Source organism: Chelon labrosus, assembly GCF_963514085.1.
Source record: "Chelon labrosus genome assembly, chromosome: 15".
NCBI classification, from domain to species: domain Eukaryota; kingdom Metazoa; phylum Chordata; class Actinopteri; order Mugiliformes; family Mugilidae; genus Chelon; species Chelon labrosus.
Window position 1 is genome coordinate 23,477,283 of NC_140348.1, and position 19,606 is coordinate 23,496,888.

Here is a 19,606-nt window from a genome sequence, read left to right on the forward strand (position 1 = left end):
ACTTAGACATGTAGCACCCCGAGGCCCCTCCCCTAAACCCATAGGACCCAAAACCTCCCACTAACAACATCCTGACACCACAGGACACCCTCTGAAGGCCCATGTCTATTCTCTGATGAGTCACAACTGTTTTGGAGGCACAAGTGAGACCTACACAATATTATGCAGGTGGTCATAATGTTATGCCTCATCGGTGTATATGTGTGTGGAAATATTACCAGATCATGGCAAATCCAATTCTCTTTTCTATGCTCAGTGACATTATAGTTCTAACTGCTCTTATCTTATGTTCTGTATGGGCGAGGCGAACTGCCAGAGGAATATGTTGAAAGTTTTAAGGCTCAAGAGACCGAGTCCTGCAGTGATTAATGATCTCTTTACCATATTACAGCCAAGCATTCAGGCTTTAAGGCATCAAGAAAGGCATTGAGAAAAGGACATATGTAGAACTAGCTGCTGCTCTACATATGTCCTTTTCTCAATGCTTATTTAAACAAAAAAAATCTTTCAGCGCCTTTTATGAATCTAGATACAAGGGTTTATACTCATATGCTGTCTTCACGCCACAGGAGGGACCAGTCTGAGCAAGAGGATGAATGAGATTTTGGAAACCCACAGCCGGCATGGCACCCATTTGTGGGATGGCTTCATGGGCAGCAAACAAACTCCCAGGTTTGAACCTTAAAGTAGATTATGTCGACACAATGCGGCGTTTCCTTTCATGGCTTCTGCACTTTGCATTCGGGCAGCCTACATATCACGACAATCAATTCACCCCTTTTAACACATCCTCGTATCTGTCAAGTCTGTCTGAGGTGGAGCAGGTGCTGTGCCAGTGCGGTGCTTTTATTTACCTGGGGATGGAGCGCTTCATGGCAAACATACCACCTGCCAAACTGGCAGCCCTCAATCTGTCTGGTACTGTACACATTTTTCCTCTAGGGACTGTAGCACCAACTGAATGAACTGCATGTTAATTACGTGAAAAGACAATAGACTCAGCATTTTCCACATGAATAGTGCTGTGTATTGAAATTAAATGAGTGTAAACTTTCTAAGGTTCAGAAGAGCAACTAAATAGCCAAATAAGTCATCATGTCTAGAGCACTTGATGTCCTCACTTATGTACTGTGCTAGATTTTATGAAACCACACTACATCTTGAGTACTCTAAAGCATTTTAAATGGTAAATTAGTTTAGGAAATTGGTGGCAAAATACTGTAATGGATGAATGATTGAAATTTGCAGCAGAGCTGTTATGCGGATTATGTAAGCAGTAAATGGAGCAGTAGGCTTAATCTTTTTAAACTCATCAATCTTTCATTCCCCGAGTGGATATATATAGAAATAGCCCCGCTTCTGAAGTCGGAAATCAATGAGGTTTTACTATCGAATACTTCCCAATACATTTCCATAACATCACTGAGTGCCTGTAAAAATAATGAGGATTAATGATTCTGAATTTTAGCAGCGGATCGTGCTCCTCAAAAAGGCTGCTGTAAATTGATTGGTTTACTTGTTAAATAAATTTAACAAGGGTCATTGATGATGTGAACTTGCAGTAGAAATGTAGAGTAATTCAAGCTGCCATGTAAATCTGTTTCTCTTTCTTTTGGGAATTTGCTTTCGTATATTTTATATATTTTTAATGACTTACTACATATTGTGTTATTGTCACACAAGATAACATTTGGTATTTTTAGACATATTATCCAAATTATTTCAACCTAAAGTCTGTGACTAGGGAAATAAATCAAGCTTTACTATTTTTTCACTGCTTTCTTTGATCAATCATAAACCAGTAGTCTTGAAAGAACTCCCCGGCCAGTTTAATTTATTTACAGTTATGGGACGAGAAGTCTCCAAACTTGTCTTCTCCCTTGCAGTTATTATCAAAAACCTGTTCCCCCCCTTAATAGTTTTAAATAAATAAAAGGCTGCCTCCAAATTGCCTTTCAACTCTTCGCACCTTTAAAAAGATATTTCAGAAACAGCCGTGGTATCATCTTTGCGGCCTCAGAAGTCTAAGGATGGTTGGATTTATCTTCCATCTTGTCATTGGCCGAATGTCAGGTTTGGCCTTACACGTTGCCCCAGGCCACACATATGTGGCACCCACTAGCCTGGCGTTAGTGCTGCTAACTATAGTGTGACTGACACCATGGTCTGAATTCCAGCTGTTACTTCACAACACACCGGATTGTCCACACTTAATTAGCCGTCAGGATTTGATTAGGAGATGAAAAAGAAAGGTGTCATGCAGAACACGCGGCACCATCTGCACTCATATTTTATTGTGTTATTTTATCAGTGCATCGTTATCGTGTTAAAAATAATAAAAGGCTCTTATATGACTCTCTACGGTACAAAGCACAGTGGCTTTAACGTTGCTTTGACAATTTATGCAAAAGGAGGGAGCAGCATCTTGCTTCTCATGGTTGTCACTGTACAGGAAATCAACCAGAATATTTCTATATTTGTTTCTTCTAGTTGTGTAAAGTACATTTAGAACTTCTAATCTGCTGATGGGCCATGACTAAAATCTCATGTTGTGTATATATGTGATCATGCATAACATAATGACCACTGACAGTGGAGAAGGAAATAACATTGACCATCTTGTGACAGTTCAGTGTTCTGCTAGAAACTTTTGGACCTGGCATTCATTGGTGTGGATGTTACTTAGACATGTAGCACCCACCTAGACCAGACCAGGCACCCCCACCCCATAGCAATGTTCCTAAAAATGCTTTAGGAACAAATAAAACAAAAAAACATGAAGAACAGCACAAGCTGTTGACCTGGCCTCCAAATTCACTAGATCCCAAACTGATCAAGTGTCTGTGGGATGATCCATTGAGGCCCCTCTCCTCAACCCATAGGACCCAAATGCCCCAGACTAATAAAGTCCTGTTGCCAGACACCACATAACACCCTCAGAAGGCCCGTGTCCATTCTCTGATGAGTCAAAACTGTTTTGGAGGCACAAGGGAGACCTAGACAATATTAGGAAGGTGGTCATAATATCATGCCCGATTGGTGTAAACTCTTGTAGTGGACATTTGGTCTTGAATCGCATCGTTTGGAAGTGATTATGGCCAATCAAATTGTTTGTGCATCATCTCATAAAGACCACCCAAACCAGAGGATTAACGGCAACAGGGATATATGACATCTGAGCTCCATGGAGTTGAATTTGTTTACAACAAAATGGCTCTGATTGGTTGGAGGACTATCCACTTGTTACCAGACACAAGTATCTATATATATATATTTTTATACAAAGCAAGCTTAAAGTCTGTTTCCTCTGCCTTAGTGACTCCAGGACAATGGTGGACAATGCTTAATACCAGAACTAGCAGTAAATACTCGCCCTGTTTCGTAATAATTCAATCATTTATCCTCATATCCGAGTATAGGTCACAGACAGTTCAGCTTTATTTCTAGCACAATACAATTGATGCATAACGCTTGACAGTGCAGAGAAAAGAAGCATAAAATAAAGAAAAATATACCGTACCATTGACAATACTGGTTTGTTATTCTGTTGCCAGTTAACAATGAAGTTTATTGTTCTCAGATTGCCGCATGGCACTGCTCTTTGACCGGGTTCAGAGCAACGCTCGTGTTCTCCGCCGGTCGAACCTTGACATACGTAAGAGGTGAGAAAACAGCTTTATTGAATGATGCTCTAACTAGATTTGCGCCCATCTTCCTTCCTACTCCATTTCTACTCCATTTCTGTCTTCCTTCTGCCATCTTAATTCATTTTCGTGGCCTTACTTAAAGTATTTGCCGCAGCACCTTTCGCTTGGTAGTTGCTAGCAGTTTACAGGCACAGCTTCACGTCTTTCTGTCTTTAACAATCTTTTCTGTTTCATTCAGTGCAGGGCAGTTTGACCCGGGCAACCCTTTACAGACTCCGCTGTTGCTGAGTTTGTGTGGTGTTGGTTGTATCGTCCTCAACCAGTGGGAGAGCAGCCTTCAACAGAACACACATAATATGGCCACTGTTCTCAACAGTAGGTTTTGGACATTTTCTATATTTATTATTTATTAATATATATATATTACTTTAAACCTGCAGACAACATTAAAAGTTACAGTAATAAATTCTGTGTGTGTGTGTGTGTGTCACCATGTATTGCAGATATCCTAAGGGTCGGACAGACCTCTGGCCAAAGCATCTATGCCTTGAGGAAAAAGGCCAGCTCAGAGATACCATATCACAAGGTCACAGGATCAGCTGGTACTGTATAGCCTGCTCGCGGCCTCTTTCATCCTCCGATTTGCTATTCTGTTTACTTACAATACATGCAATTTGCATAATCACAAACACCCATACATCATTCTGTGCGAGGCTTGGGTTCCTTTGCAAAGAGAAAAAATAAACCGCAAGCAGAATCATTGAAATTAGGGACTCAGCTGAACTGAAATGACTGTATATATTTATAAAGAGAGAGCACGATTCAATACAACTGTCACATGCCATCACTACTTTCTCTCTGCAGATCAAGTGCTCCTCACTACTGACTCAAAGGAAGACGACGATCACCACAAAACAGCTTTCACGCCGTCAGCCTTCAACTGCGTCCTGTATGGACTTCCTAACATCGTTGTCACATAATATACTATATACCCTCAATATTCCCCACTTACAGGTCACAGTTCAAGATGATTACAAGCAGAGATATTACTATATAAAAAAAATAAATAAACTGAAGCATTTAATTAAAGGTATTGATTGATTATTTACTTACACACCACTGAGGATTCAGGTTATTTTAAGCTTCCACATAGCAAACTTGAAACACAATACGCAACATGCCTGACTCCATACTATAAAAGAAATCTTGAGCTCTTGGTGCTTGGAGAGATGGATTTGACCCAAACGTCCCTTGTATTATTAAATAATGAATGCTGAACAATGGGCTGACAAGCTGTACGTCTGGGATTCCTGCCCAGCAGATAACCCTCAATATATCGATTGTTGAGAGTGTGCTGTTGACATTTGTTATCATGATTACCAGTGTTTCATTGGAGTGTCCGCCGGACTTAAATTGATTGCGAGAAACTATTTTGTACCAAGTAACCACTTATTATCGAGCCAGAAAACATTGGCTAAAAGTCGGTGAGCTTTAAGTGTAGTGGTGGCGGTGCAACTTAATCTTTTAGCTGTAACCTAAGTTCTGTTTTGTCTTTGTTTTATGTTTTGTTTTCTCAGGTTAAGTTGCTGAATATGTGTTAATTATATTACTCATAATTTTTACTAATGATTTAGTCTGTTGTGGGACAGGGTTGATTATGATTACATGGATACTAGTATTCAGCTGATAATGGAAATAATAGCCCATTCAGAACAAAAGTGCCTCATGTAACCAGCTCAGCCTGAACAGACTGACCCTATCCCAACCAAATTTAAATCTGATTATGTTAAGAAGGGTATAATAATCCACTGAATTAGTAAAATACACTGAACAGGCATAACATTATGACCTGATATTGTCTAGGTCTCCCTTGTGCCTCCAAAACAGTTGTGACTCATCAGAGAATGGACATGGGCCTTCTGAGGGTGTCCTGTGGTGTAAGTGGGGGCTTTTGAAGGGAGGGGCATCTGTGGATCATCCCACAGACACTTGATCAGTTTGGGATCTAGTTAATTTGGAGGCGAGGTCAACACCTTGTGCTGTTCTTCATGTTTTTTTTTTGTTTTTTTTTAGTTGTTCCTAAAGCGTTTTTGTGTGTGTGTCTGTGTCAGGCTGCATCTTGCTGGGGATGGCTGCTGCCATCAAGGAGTGTCATTGCTATGGGGTGGGGGTGGGACTGGTCTGGCCTACGTGGGTGCTACATGTCTAATTAACATCCACACCAATGAATACCAGGTCCAGAAGTTTCCCAGCAGAACACTGAATTGTCACAAGATGGTTTAAATGTTATTCACTTCTCCTGTCGGTGGTCATAATCTTATGCCTGATCGGTGTATATCAGAATGATTTCAACCAATCAGAAATTATTATGCCATGCTACATGTTACTGTCTGTGTAAAAGTAGACACTAACTACTGTTCTGTTTTCCTCATATCACATTAAATAACTCTGAGCTGAACCATTTCAAATCTTGACCCACAGTGAGGGTGCCCTCATTGTTCCAACATGCTGTGCCAAACAGTCAACATGAAAGCCACTCTCTCTTTTAACCCAGAATCCCTCTTTCATGAAAACGAGGCTTAACATGCAATTTTGTTTACACGTTTTAATTTAGAGAAAGCCTTTATCAGACGTGGCTGCGCACCAAATATTAATGCTCTAATTTCCTCAGCGGTTAATATACCCCTGGAAGGGAAGAAGGTTGACACTGTAACAACTTCACGCCCGCAGTATTAAATGTTGCCCTGTTTATTATAATTTACTGTACTGAGCTCCAATTAATATTAAGTCATCATTTCCATTTTGATGCTTAATTCCTCCATACATCTGAATGTGTACGCCACCGGTGTAGGGATCTCAGTAGAATTAAAGGAGCAGATCAACTTGGGGACATAAACTTAATTACTTTCTTGCCTACAGTTAGATGAAAAGATCAATACAAGTATTTAACTAGCGAATAAGAAATGACTGCCAGCGACGGGTTAGCTTGGCTGAGGATGTAGACGGGGTAAAGGGGCGAACAGCTAACCTGGGTGTAATAACATTCAGTTTTATGTTCGAGTAAGATAAAGGAAAAAATGTTAATTATTCAGGTTTAGGGGCGGTAGATGGATTTTGTTGCTTTTGAAAGAGCTCGGCAGGCTGTTTGGGGTCTTAAATGAGCATTTGGATTATCTCTCTTAACCCTGTAACCGTCAGCTGCCTGCGTGTGTGGAAGTAAACTCCTCAAAAATGCACAGAAACTCAACTTGAATCACAGTGGACAGAGCGTGATGCTCCTGGATCCACGTTCCTTATTTTGTAACCGTCTTTGAGTGTTAGAAACAGAAGACCTGTGTCAAACTACTCGCATCCACACCTACAGCCAATTTTGAATCACCAGTTAACGTAATGAGCGTCTTTGGACGGTGGGAGGAAGCTGGAGAAAATCCACACAGGCACATGAAGAAATGATTCACACAGAAAGGTCCATTGGGCAGGCCCGTTCAAACCAGGAACCTTCTTGCTATGATGCGACAGCGCTAACACATATTAGCCCGATCAACATGCACACTTTTCACCGTCACCAGCTGGTCATTTACCGCCTAGAAATTAAACATTCTCTGAAACATTACAAGTTTGTATTTAAAGTTGTTGCCTAGCAACCGATTGAGTCTCAACTTTTCCTTGCTGCCAGTGGGCGGAGCCTAAGTTGACCCAGTTGCTGGGCAACATCTTCAAAGCCAAACCTGTGACGTCATCAATCCTTTTGAAGAGTGTTTATGTAAAAGCGTTCAAACACAAATCACTTCTGGACATTTCTACGTGTCGAGTAGTAGACATTTCGCGTTTCGAGGTAGATTTACGTCAAAGGCGAGTACACGGGAAGGATCTACGGCAGATCATACGATTTATTCACATTTAATTCGTTTGCGCATTTAATTCTGTCAGAACAATGAACGGTTTAGAGACAAACGTGGCGACAGCTAGCCAAGATCAGGGAACCAAGATTGACTTTCCAAGAATGAAGGAAATTTCTGTCCATGCAGTAGTTGAAAAGCTGATTTATGTGACGGTTGATGTGACTGGTAGAGCGAGTCAGTGTGACAAAACAGAACTAAAGGCTTTAGTGGAGCACAAATCGCGGAAAATATGGGCCAAGGTAAAGCATATCGACTTTGACATTTCAACGGAAACATTCGAGAACGTGGAAGGAGTTCTTTTGAAGGAACTGGCGCGAAAATTCGGCACTAAAGACTTGGTGCTGGCTTACTTAATAAACGACTCACCCGCAGAGGATGAGATAATCATCAATACTATCAAGAGTTACCTGCTTAATCCGAAACCCAGCAAATTAATGGGTAGTGTGAAGCAATGTTTATCGAATAAGTGGCTCTGGATCACAGTGGGCACAGTTTTCACAGTTTTGGATAAGCTTTGCGTACTCAGATAATCCATAACCTCTTAAGGGTTCTGGGTTTATGATGGTTTCCTTTGTCACTTCGCTATTTTATAACCCTGATCTTGTTTGTTGAGTGTGTGTTTCATAGTGTTGGTTGGTTGTTTGTTGGTTGATTGTTTTGTTGTAAGTTTGTAAATATTCTGTTGAAAACCTGTGCGAGGCAGTAGGTGTGAACTGCCATTTTCTTTCGGCCACTGTTTCCTCTCGTTTTTTTGCTAGTTTACGAAGTTAGGCTGTTTTTTGGTTTCTTTTGTTGCACATAGGGTTTAGTTAGTGGTTGGGAACAAGGTAGGTGGTGCCTCACAGCAAGAAGGTCCTCAGTTTCCTCCGGGCACTACCGTTTCCTCCCACCGTCATCTGTATGAAGTGTGCGTGGGTTTCCTCCGGGTACTCCGGTTTCCCCCTGCTATCGTCCAAAAAAAATTATGCTAGGCACCAGTTCAGGTTGGCCCGAAGTGACGGGTCAGTCGGAGCGGATCAGGAGTAACTCTCCATTCGACCATGCAGTTTGGTTGTACAATGTTCTGTTCGTTGTACAATAATCTGAGTTACAAATAAAGCATCAGTAAAATCTATATATTAGATTGACTTTTGTAAACGTTTGGTATTTTTTATAGCTTATTATAAATAAAGACTAATAATTAATACATCATTATGAAGACAAGCCTGTCGTTTTTGTATTCTTGTGTTCTAAGAACAAGTAACACCTCGCTTTAATAATTCCCAGTGACAGCGAGTCATATAATCTCTCTCCTTCAGCTCCAGCATCAAGTCAAACCCTCTCCCAAGTGGTTAAACCTCCAGTGATGTTCTCAAAGTGGCTCCATCTCTCACAATGTGTGCATGTGTGAGCCGTGTTTTGATTCTTCATGAAGGTATAGCTGACTAATCGCAACCTATCCAGCCCAGATAAGAGAAAATAAGGTAGGCAATTCCACAGTATATCTGTATTATTTAGGGAGGCGTCGACATCAACTGCACAAATACAGTACAATGATCAAGCCAGTGTGTGTGCAAATCTCTTACCAGACAGGAGCATTTTAAGCATTCTAGGTAAAATAAATTTGCGGTAAGACTCATAACGTGGATCATAAACAGAAAAAATCAAGTCCTCACTTCAATCCAGGGCTGCCAGCTAACGTCATTAGCCTACAGACTGTTTGACAATGTTGTATTACACAGTACAATGTAATTTCCCTGCGGGAACCTCCCAAAGGGATCAATAAAGTTGTCCATTTATCTATCTATTGAAAATGTTAGTTTCTTATAATGAAGTTACCAAAGTTGCCAGTTGCTACCTGACTACCTCAGTTTATCCCTACAAGAAACTGTGCTTTTTCTTTTCCTCTGTATGAACAAAGTGAATGAATGGTAAGAGAACCCTCCTAATGCATTTGTTTTATGTTTTACTCTATTTTTTATTTTTATAACCGGAGGTGGTTTTTATTTATTTATTTATTTATTTTCAGTCAATTGGTGTCTGTTCAAAATAAATGGAAAAAAAAAATTATCTTCTAAATGTTTGAGTTTTTGTTGCATTTTTTCACCATTGTACCGAACCGAGACTTCTGCTGCTGTAAGACGCAACCGGCTCACATCTGGGGCCAGGGACCAAGAGGTGGACGCGACCATCATCATCATCTGGCGCCCGACAGAGAAGGTGGCAGACCCGAAAGGATGAGGAAAAAGCGGGGGAATGGACAGCAGCAATAAGTTAGAGATATTGTTATTTACATGAGTGCTTTTCCTATTTGGTCTGAATTTTAATGAAATAAGTAAAAGTTCCCTTTGATATTACTAATAATGAATGAGAAGAAACACCATTTTCATTAGTTCAATATTTATTACCCCAAAAATTTAGACAATAACAAGGATAGCCCCAAATAACAAAAATTGACAATGTCAGTAGCGGGTGTTTCCACCATTTGCCGCAATGACAGTGACGTCTCATGCTCCTCACTAGCCTCATGATGTTGTTCTGAGGCAATGCGTTCCACTCTTCCACAAGTGCTACACGCAGTTCTGCCAGGTCACGTGGGGGTGGGGTACGATCATCCAGTCTCTGCTTCAGCTGGTCCCAGACGTGCTCTATGGGGTTCAGGTCAGGGGACATTGCTGGCCATACCATATGAGGCACTCCAACTTCCTGAAGTCAAGCTGTGACAATTCTGGCACGATGTGGTGGAGCATTATCATCCATGAACAGAAAGTTTGGGGTGTGCTGGCGGAATTGGGGGATGATGATGGGTTCTATGATGTCTCTGAGGTAAGAATGTGCAGTGACTGAGCCATCTACAATAACCAAATCTGTTTTGCGCTGACTGGTGATGCCTGCCCAGAGTGTTGCTACTCCACCACCAAAGCGAACCCTGGGGACCACGTTGGCCTCGGCGTATCGCTCACCTCGCCTTCTCCAGCAACGCTGACGACCATCATTTCTGTGCAAGGTGACCCGACACTCATCAGTGAACAGGACGGTAGACCACCGCTGCATTGTCCAGGGCACACGATCTTGAGCCCACTGCAAACGTTCACGGCTGTGTCTTGGTGTCAGTGGAATCACCTGCAACGGTCGTCTGGCATTCAAGCCAAAGCGGTGGAGTCGGTTGCGAACGGTTTGTCTGGAAACCCTAGTACCCCTCACATCTCGTAAACGGGCCTACAGCTGTGTGGCAGTTGCATAACGATGTCTGAGTGCATAGGTCCTTAGGTACTGGTCATCGTTGCGGTCTGTCACTCGTGGGGCTCCACTCCTGGGTCTGTCACAAACTCTGCCAGTAGTTCTGTGTCTTGATGCAAGTCTGCTGATGACACTTTGAGACACATCAAGTTCACGAGCAACATCTGACTGCCTGCCACCGACCCGAAGGCGCGCTATGGCCAGGTGGCGCTGCTCGTCCGTTAAGTGACGTCGTGTGTTCATGTCTGTTTGAATGATGAACTTGGAATGACTTACTGACAATACCAGCTGTTTATACCCACAGAATGTTGAAATTGATGCCACATTGAAAAGGTCTTTTAGTATTTTTTGGTATTGGCCCCAATATGTAAGGCACACTGTACACAGTGAGACCATTACTTGGAAAACACAAAATGAGGTGTGTCTATCACCCCAATACAATTGCCTGCCTATCCCAGAAATCTCTGAAGTGAAACAAACACCATATGTATGACATCCACTGAGTCTCTAACAATATCCCTAACTTATTGTGAGTAGTGTATACATGAATAATTATGGCACATAAATTAAGTGGCTGAGTTAAGGTGGAATTAAGGCCGACATCAGGAACCACTTCTGAAAATGGTTTGGCCCATCATAGGGCCAGATTAGTGCTAGATTAGGGCCAGAGTTGTGGGCCTTATGTAGCACACATGTTGGATGCCGGATGCCAGATGCGGGCCACATAAGGGCCGCAATTCATGCATGCATGTGGGCCAACTGCAAGTGGGTTGTGTGGCCCATCACTGGGCCAGACCAGTTTTGCTATGGCGGTTGTGTGTACCGTTACATCCCATTTCTTACATTTTAAAGTTAATCTGATTATGGGGTGGAGTCTCCTGGTCTGGTCTAGGTGGGTGCTACATGTCTAAGTAACATTCATACCAATGAATGCCAGGTCATAAAGTTTCCCAGCAGAACACTGTATTGTCACAAGATGTTATTCACTTCTCCTGGCAGTGGTTTTAATGTTGTGACTGATCAGTGTATGGTGTAAAATGAAATGATGATCATCAAATAACATTCAAGCAATTGTTGTTTTGAGCGTGGCGGATGTCTGGACAGCTTGTTGTTTAGCTGATGACATTCAGATTAATGTTGGATAAGACTTTTCTCGTTACCCTCATTCTGACAAACAACTGTTGCTCACCGTCTGTCTCCGATATTTTTTTCTCCTTTCACCCGGGGACAAGTTGACTTTGGGCTAACCCTGACCCTATGATGCAACAGCGCTAACACATATTAGCCCAATCAACATGCACACGTTTCACTCATTCAAGGTATTGCTGCTCCACCAGGTATCCTACCAAGGAGTATTTCTGGCCTGAGATCACTGGTGCATTGCCCAGCACCACGTCTTGTTTTATCTGCATCACTGTGACTTGCTTGCTAGAGGATCTATTGCTCACAGATCCTAAATCTTGCTCTAACTCAGAGTAGCCTGTGTTTAAAGTGCTGTTCAGAAGTGAGTTAAGTAGAAATTAAACATTCTCTGAAACATCACGTTTGTATTTAAAGTTGTTGCCTAGCAACCGATTGAGTCTCAACTTTTCCTTGCTGCCAGTGGGCGGAGCCCAAGTTGACCCAGTTGCTGGGCAACATCTTCAAAGCCAAACCTGTGATGTCACCAGTCCTTTGAAGAGCGTTTATGTAAAAGCGTTCAAACACAAATCACTTCTGGACATTTCTACACATCGAGTAGTAGACATTTCGCGTTTCGAGGTAGATTTACGTCACAGGCGAGTACACGGGAAGGATCTACGGCAGATCATACGATTTATTCACATTTAATTCGTTTGCGCATTTAATTCTGTCAGAACAATGAACGGTTTAAAGACAAACGTGGCGACAGCTAGCCAAGATCAGGGAACCAAGATTGACTTTCCAAGAATGAAGGAAATTTCTGTCCGTTCAGTAGTTGAAAAGCTGATTTATGTGACGGTTGATGTGACTGGTAAAGAGAGTCTGTGTAAGAAAACAGCACTAAAGGCTTTAGTGGAGCACAAATCGCGGAGAATATGGGCCAAGGTAAAGCATATCGACTTTGACATTTCAACGGAAACATTCGAGAACGTGGAAGGAGTTCTTTTGAAGGAACTGGCGCGAAAATTCGGCACTAACGACTTGGTGCTGGCTTACTTAATAAACGACTCACCCGCAGAGGATGAGATAATCATCAATACTATCAAGAGTTACCTGCTTAATCCGAAACCCAGAACATTAATGGATAGTGTGAAGCAATGTTTATCGAATAAGTGGCTCTGGATCACAGCGGGCTCAGTTTGCGCAGTTTCGGGTTTGCTTTATGTACTCAAATAATCCATAACCACTTAAGGGTTCTGGGTTTATGATGGTTTCCTTTGTCACTTCGCTATTTTATAACCCTGATCTTGTTTGTTGAGTGTGTGTTTCATAGTGTTGGTTGTTTGTTGGTTGATTGTTTTGTTGTAAGTTTGTAAATATTTTGTTGAAAACCTGTGCGAGGCAGTAGGTGTGAACTGCCATTTTCTTTCGGCCACTGTTTCCTCTCGTTTTTTTGCTAGTTTACGAAGTAAGGCTTTTTGTTTCTTTTGTTGCACATAGGGTTTAGTTAGTGTTTTGGGAACAAGGTAGGTGGTGCCTCACAGCAAGAAGGTCCTCGGTTTCCTCCGGGCACTACCGTTTCCTCCCGCCGTCATCAAAAACATGGGCCTTTCTTGAGGCCTTTCTGTGTGAAGTGTGCGTGAGTTTCCTCCGGGTACTCCGGTTTCCTCCCTCCAACATCGAAAACATGGGCCTTTCTCAGGGCCTTTCTGTGGGGTGTTTGCATGGGCTTCCTCCCCGGGTTTGCGTGGGTTTCCTCCGGGCGCTCCGGTTTTCCCCTACTATCGTCAAAATAATTTATGCTAGGCACCAGTTCAGGTTGGCCCACAGTGACGGGTCAGTCGGAGCGGATCTGGAGTAACTCTCCATCCGACCATGCAGTTTGGTTGTACAATGTTCTGTTCGTTGTACAATAATCTGAGTTACAAATAAAGCACTAGTAAAATCTATATATTAGACGGACTTTTGTAAACGTTTGGTATTTTTTATAGCTTATTATAAATAAAGACTAATAATTAATACATCATTATGAAGACAAGCCTGTCGTTTTTGTATTCTTGTGTTCTAAGAACAAGTAACACCTCGCTTTAATAATTCCCAGTGACAGCGAGTCATATAATCTACTCTCTCCTTCAGCTCCAGCATCAAGTCAAACCCTCTCCCAAGCGGTTAAACCTCCAGTGATGTTCTCAAAGTGGCTCCATCTCTCACAATGTGTGCATGTGTGAGCCGTGTTTTGATTCTTCATGAAGGTATAGCTGACTAATCGCAACCTATCCAGCCCAGATAAGAGAAAATAAGGTAGGCAATTCCACAGTATATCTGTATTATTTAGCGAGGCGTCGACATCTACTGCACAAATACAGTACAATGATCAAGCCAGTCTGTGTGCAAATCTCTTACCAGACAGGAGCATTTTAAGCATTCTAGGTAAAATAAGTTTGCATAACGTGGATCATAAACAGAAAACAAAATCAAGTCCTCACTTCAATCCAGGGCTGCCAGCTAACGTCATTAGCCTACAGACGAAGAAGAAAAGTAACTGACAAAAATAACATAATAACATTTGCTCATGATACTGTACTTGTGTATATATATATATATATATATACGATGTGTATGTAAAGTTTATTATGTATATAGATTATACTTTTGTAAATAGAGTATATTTTTGTAAAGAGTATATTTTTCTATATAAGTGAATTGTTGTTGGTTGATATGGGTAATGACCTAAATTAAAATTTATTGTACTTTTTAACATACAGCATAATTTTGATACAAATGTGCTGAAATGACATAGATTGGGTATATGTACATGCAAGCTATAATATGCAAGACATGGATTTGATGATATTTATTGTATTCTCTGGTGTGTTAGTGTGTGGAGTATTCTCACTGGGTCTGGTGTGGTCATGTGATGTTGCTACCATCTACTTCACATGCGGATGTCAGATTGACTGTGAACGTGAACCTGATGAAGCAAATTGCGAAACGCGTTGTTCACGTCAAATAAAGTCAGCAAAATACTCTCCAGTGTGCGATGTATACTACTTTTTGATTTTTTATATATATATATATATATCTGCTAGATTAGGGCCAGAGTTGTGAATGAATGAATGAATGTTGTGAATGAATGAATGTCAATGAATGCCAGGTCATAAAGTTTCCCAGGAGATGTTGAATTGTCACAAGATGGTCAATGTTATTCACTTCTCCTGGCAATTGTTTTAATGTTGTGACTGATCAGTGTATGGTGTAAATGAAATGATGATCATCAAATAACATTCAAGCAATTGTTATTTTTAGCGTGGCGGATGTCTGGACAGCTTGTTGTTTAGCTGATGACATTCAGATTAATGTTGGATAAGGCTTGTCTTGTTACCCTCATTCTGACAAACAACTGCTGCTCACCGCCTGTCTCCACCGATATTTTTTTCTCCTTTCACCCGGGGACAAGTTGACTTTTCACGCCTCTGGGTAGCCAACAGATGCAGCAAACACACACATAGGAAAGGGTTGGACATCCAGGAAATTATTCATACACACTACAGGTACTACACAAGACAAACCCTACCACCACTATGATTCTAGACAGAGTTTCCGCCGCATTAAATCCAAAGCATCAGGGTTAATTAAGAGGGAGAGTTCCTATTCTTACCTCCTGAAGGTAATGGAGTGCTAGTGTTGCATTTAGTTTATGCAGGTGGCAGTGTAATCCAGGTAATGTGTCGTGAAAGGCATTTCAGTAAAGAAGAGGGAGAGATTAATTTGCTTCTAGGTGCAAATAGATCTCATTTCATTCCATTCACACGGAGGTCAATCTGGATTAACGTGGCCTGCTGAAAACCACCACTGGCCTGCCAACTTGAGACAAATTGTCTCTCTCGGGAAAAATAGATAGTTGATGTTTAAGTCTGTTTGTACGCTCACCTCATGTTCTTTTTATTATCTCCTCCATCATCCGTCCCTGAATTGAGTTTGTCTTCCTAACCACGTCATGGTTCCGCACAGGAGAGGGAGAAGAGAGGAAGCTCGCGTGAAGAGGGTTCATGACAAATGGGCAAAATTAAGGGAAACGCATCTGTTCATTGGAAATCAATCTGAGCGCCGCTGTTGATGAAATGGTTTACAGTGGCGCTGCATCGCCACAGCCTGTTAGCTTAGAGCTTACTTAAGATGGAGAGCGGAGGAAAACGACTAGCACGGCTCTGTCCATGTCTTACCAAACCTAGCCTTACCTAACCTCTGAATCTGAATCTGAATCTGCAGATGAAACGTTAATCTTAGTCCTCGTTATGTAAAACAGAGAGATCAGCGTTAATTAGTGAGGGGAAGTTCGGCTCTTTTCTGAGAGTCGGCTCTTTTGCCACAGCTCCCGAAGAAGACCCCCAAACGGCTCTTTATTTAGTATCGTTTATAGCCTAATATTTTAGCCGCAACACAACAAATATATATCGCATTCAATGTTTCAAATGAACAAAACGCTTGTGTGGATTTAATTGCAAACTCCGTAAACAAACGGTACAAATGTCCTTGTGCAGGTCTGTGGTGGAACCTACTCTCAGTGAAGACACTCTGTTCTGCCATCCCCAATGTCTTTAAATTTCAGCCAGATGCTGCTTCCTTTACAGGTCTCACTCATAACTACATGCGCTCGTAAGCCACAGCGTCTATCCCCCCTCTCTGATTTCGCATAATGGTATGATCCTAAGTCCTCACCTGTTATTGAAGTTCCACTCCTGTCCAAAAAAAGTGGAGAGCCGGCTGTCACTCGACGGGAATCAGCTCTTCTGATTCACTACCAAACATCGGCTCTTTTGCGCATGACACATCACTAGCGTTAATGTACAGTTGCAGGTTTATAACATATAGGTATTCAGCACTAAACACGTCTGTGAAGGTTCTCAGTCATCCAGGTCATGGTATATCCAACAAAGGTTCAAAAAAGGCAACTGGACTTGTAGAGTTTTTTGAGAAGACGTTTCACCACTCATCCGAGTAGCTTCTTCAGTTCTAGGGGACTGGTGGGAAGTCTGAGGTTTAAAAGGAGGAGTTCCTATTTAAACACTAAACAAAACATACGTTGAGAGGTGGGAATGGCTTTGCAGGTTTTTGGGTGCATTTTAACCTAGCATGAGGCTAGATGACAAGTTGGACTCATTTACTGTACATCATGAATATGACATGCTTCTTGCCCCTTCGTCTATGTGAGGAAAGCGCATGTTTAGACGGCACATGTCTGGCAGTTGGTGCTTCGGCTCCAACGAGAGCCACTCACTTGAGTTTTAAAAGATGCGTTGTTCTCAAAATGTCATGGTAGCCATTACAGTCAATTCTTGCAATTCTTTGCTCTCGTTATTTGTTTTTTTGTTGCCAAGTGAACCACTCTGACAGGCAAGGTTGATTGATGCATCCCTGCAAAGTATCCAAGGAACCTCTGCTTCTTTATTCAAGGCCCGTGAAGTCCGCCTGCTAACCGGCGTGCCCAGACAGTGCTCTGATTTATGGTGAGGTTTGATTTGACAGCCACCTTCCCTTGGCAAAGTTTTCTTATTTTGCATAGAGACATCATAAAAGTGATTGTGTTTCGGCTCATGCTTTAGATCCTATGCTACATGTATGATTCTCTACAACTAAAGCAGTGTCTCCTGCACCAAAACCATTTGCATATTTGATTTGATTTGATTTTTTAAGATTTTTACCATGGCTGAAAGGGGAGCTTTCGTACAGCACCTTGTAACAACCTAAATACTTCAACCAGAAGACATGAGATTTGAGGTTCATAGATTAGAAGCATTTCAGATGAAACTTTAAAGGGCTTCAAAAACAAATAATGAAATTTTAACAATTCAAACAGAAGCAGACAGCTATCCGGCGTAATAACTTTCACTCTAACATGTTCTTTCTTTCTGGGCAGCCCGTGGGAAATTAAAGTTTCAATCAGTTGTCAGTTGAATCAACTGATTTACAGTTGCCAGGCTCAAACCATGCAATAGTCTTCACATACCGGTTCTGGTTTTGAGATAAAAAGCAGATTTGGTGACCTACCCTGCATGAGCTTTCAAGTTGTATTCCGAGATAAAAACAAGTTTTCTTGAGTGCTGGATAACGGGAAGCCCTAGAGAATTTAAAACATAGCGGTCCGTTCCTCTCCCTGATCCTTAGAACATGATATAACAAAAAGTGTCCACCCTGGTTGATCTGTAACGTGTTTTATAGAAGCCAGCCACTGTTGAAATCTGAACTGCATCCAAAAAGGAGCAGCGTTAGATCCATTGCTTCTTTGCTTTTAAGTGGGAGGGAAAACACAGCCGGTAATCATGGGGAACAGTTGGTAATAAAATGATGCCTGTCGTTTTACAGCATGGCAAGGCTTCGGCTTCTCACATTTGGTCACCATAGACATAATCATATTATCCTCGCTTTAGAAAAAAAAGAAAAAGAAATGGGAATTAGATGGTATAATGATATCAGGACAGCAAGGGTCATGTCTTGTCCTCCAAGCACACATGCCTGGTATTGATTTTCTCATTTTAATGTGTTGAGAGACTTGGTTCACAGTAAGTGTGTGTCCTGGTGTGGCTGAAGAAGCTTCTTTTTTTGTCCAAGAACACATTTTGAGGACATGATGTTTGTGCTTCCTTAGCTCAACTCTGCGCACAACGTATTGTTTTGATTGATTCCTCAGTTTTCAGGTAAAGCAGCAAGGTACAGTATGACTGCAGTGCGTTGTAACATTCAGTCACAGTGCACTGGTCACAATCATTATGGAACTCATCATGTTGATGGTCACTGTTTTTCTAAGTTAAAGGACAGTGGAAGACGACTGACATTCTCCGACTTTCTCCGCTTGGCTGCAGCTCTCAGACATTTCAGTGGAAGATCTGTTCAAAGGGAAGTTTGGCAAGATGCAGAAAAAGGTCAGATTCCAAAGAGCTGATGAGGGTGGATGCTTATTGCAGTACTGTCCATGTACGATTTGATGGTTTTGTTTACCGACCCACCGCTCATTAAGATTTAAAAGCATTCTTTCAGCTTTTTCATCCCGTCTCTCCTTTTATGTTCCTCTCAACAGCATTTCTCTGTCTGTCTGAGCTCTCTTTGCATTGTTCCACTTGTTTTATGAAACCAATTTGCATCTAATTTACATCGCCCATAACAACTTAATACATTTCATCTTCTAAAGACTCTGCTGCTGTTGGAGCAGTGCTGGGTTTGCAGATGTGGCACAGTAGTGTGGTGGTTAGCTCTGATGCCTAACAGCAAGAAGGTTCTGGGTTCGGATGCATCTGCCGACTGGGCCTTTCTGTGTTGCATGTTCTCCCTGTGTCTGCGTGGGTTCTCGCCTGGTACTCCAGCTTCCTCCCACCGTCCAAAGACATGCTGGTTAGGTTCATTGGTGATTCTAAACTGGTCGTAGGTGTGAGTGTCTCTCTGTGTTAGCCCTGTGATAGACTGGAGACCTGTCCAGGGTGTACCTCGCCTCATGACAGCTGGGATAGGCTCTAGCTAGTGGCATTGTGGGGCAGTGTTTGAGGTAAATGCTAACACTTGTAGTATTACAATGTTAAGGTGCCATTGCTATGGTGGTTACATCAAAATGCTTTGATATTAACATCAGATAACAAGAATGGCGACCACAAAAGTCATTGGTATGCATCATGGAGTCAATCCATGCAGTAGAAGTAGACCCTAGAGGCCTTGAATACCTCCAGC

At 41.8% G+C, this 19,606-nt stretch overlaps 1 protein-coding gene across 1 annotated transcript in view; it reads left to right on the forward strand.

The window, feature by feature from the left end:
* Positions 1-4,693, forward strand: part of cfap46 (cilia and flagella associated protein 46) — a 45,077-nt gene extending 40,384 nt beyond the window's left edge. The window contains exons 54-59 of the mRNA XM_084561200.1: positions 570-672; positions 806-918; positions 3,581-3,662; positions 3,886-4,022; positions 4,151-4,249; positions 4,512-4,693. Coding sequence (XP_084417326.1) covers positions 570-672; positions 806-918; positions 3,581-3,662; positions 3,886-4,022; positions 4,151-4,249; positions 4,512-4,627 — 650 coding nt within the window. The 3' untranslated portion in view covers positions 4,628-4,693. The remainder of the gene's footprint in view (positions 1-569; positions 673-805; positions 919-3,580; positions 3,663-3,885; positions 4,023-4,150; positions 4,250-4,511) is intronic.
* The last annotated feature ends 14,913 nt before the right edge of the window (positions 4,694-19,606 follow it).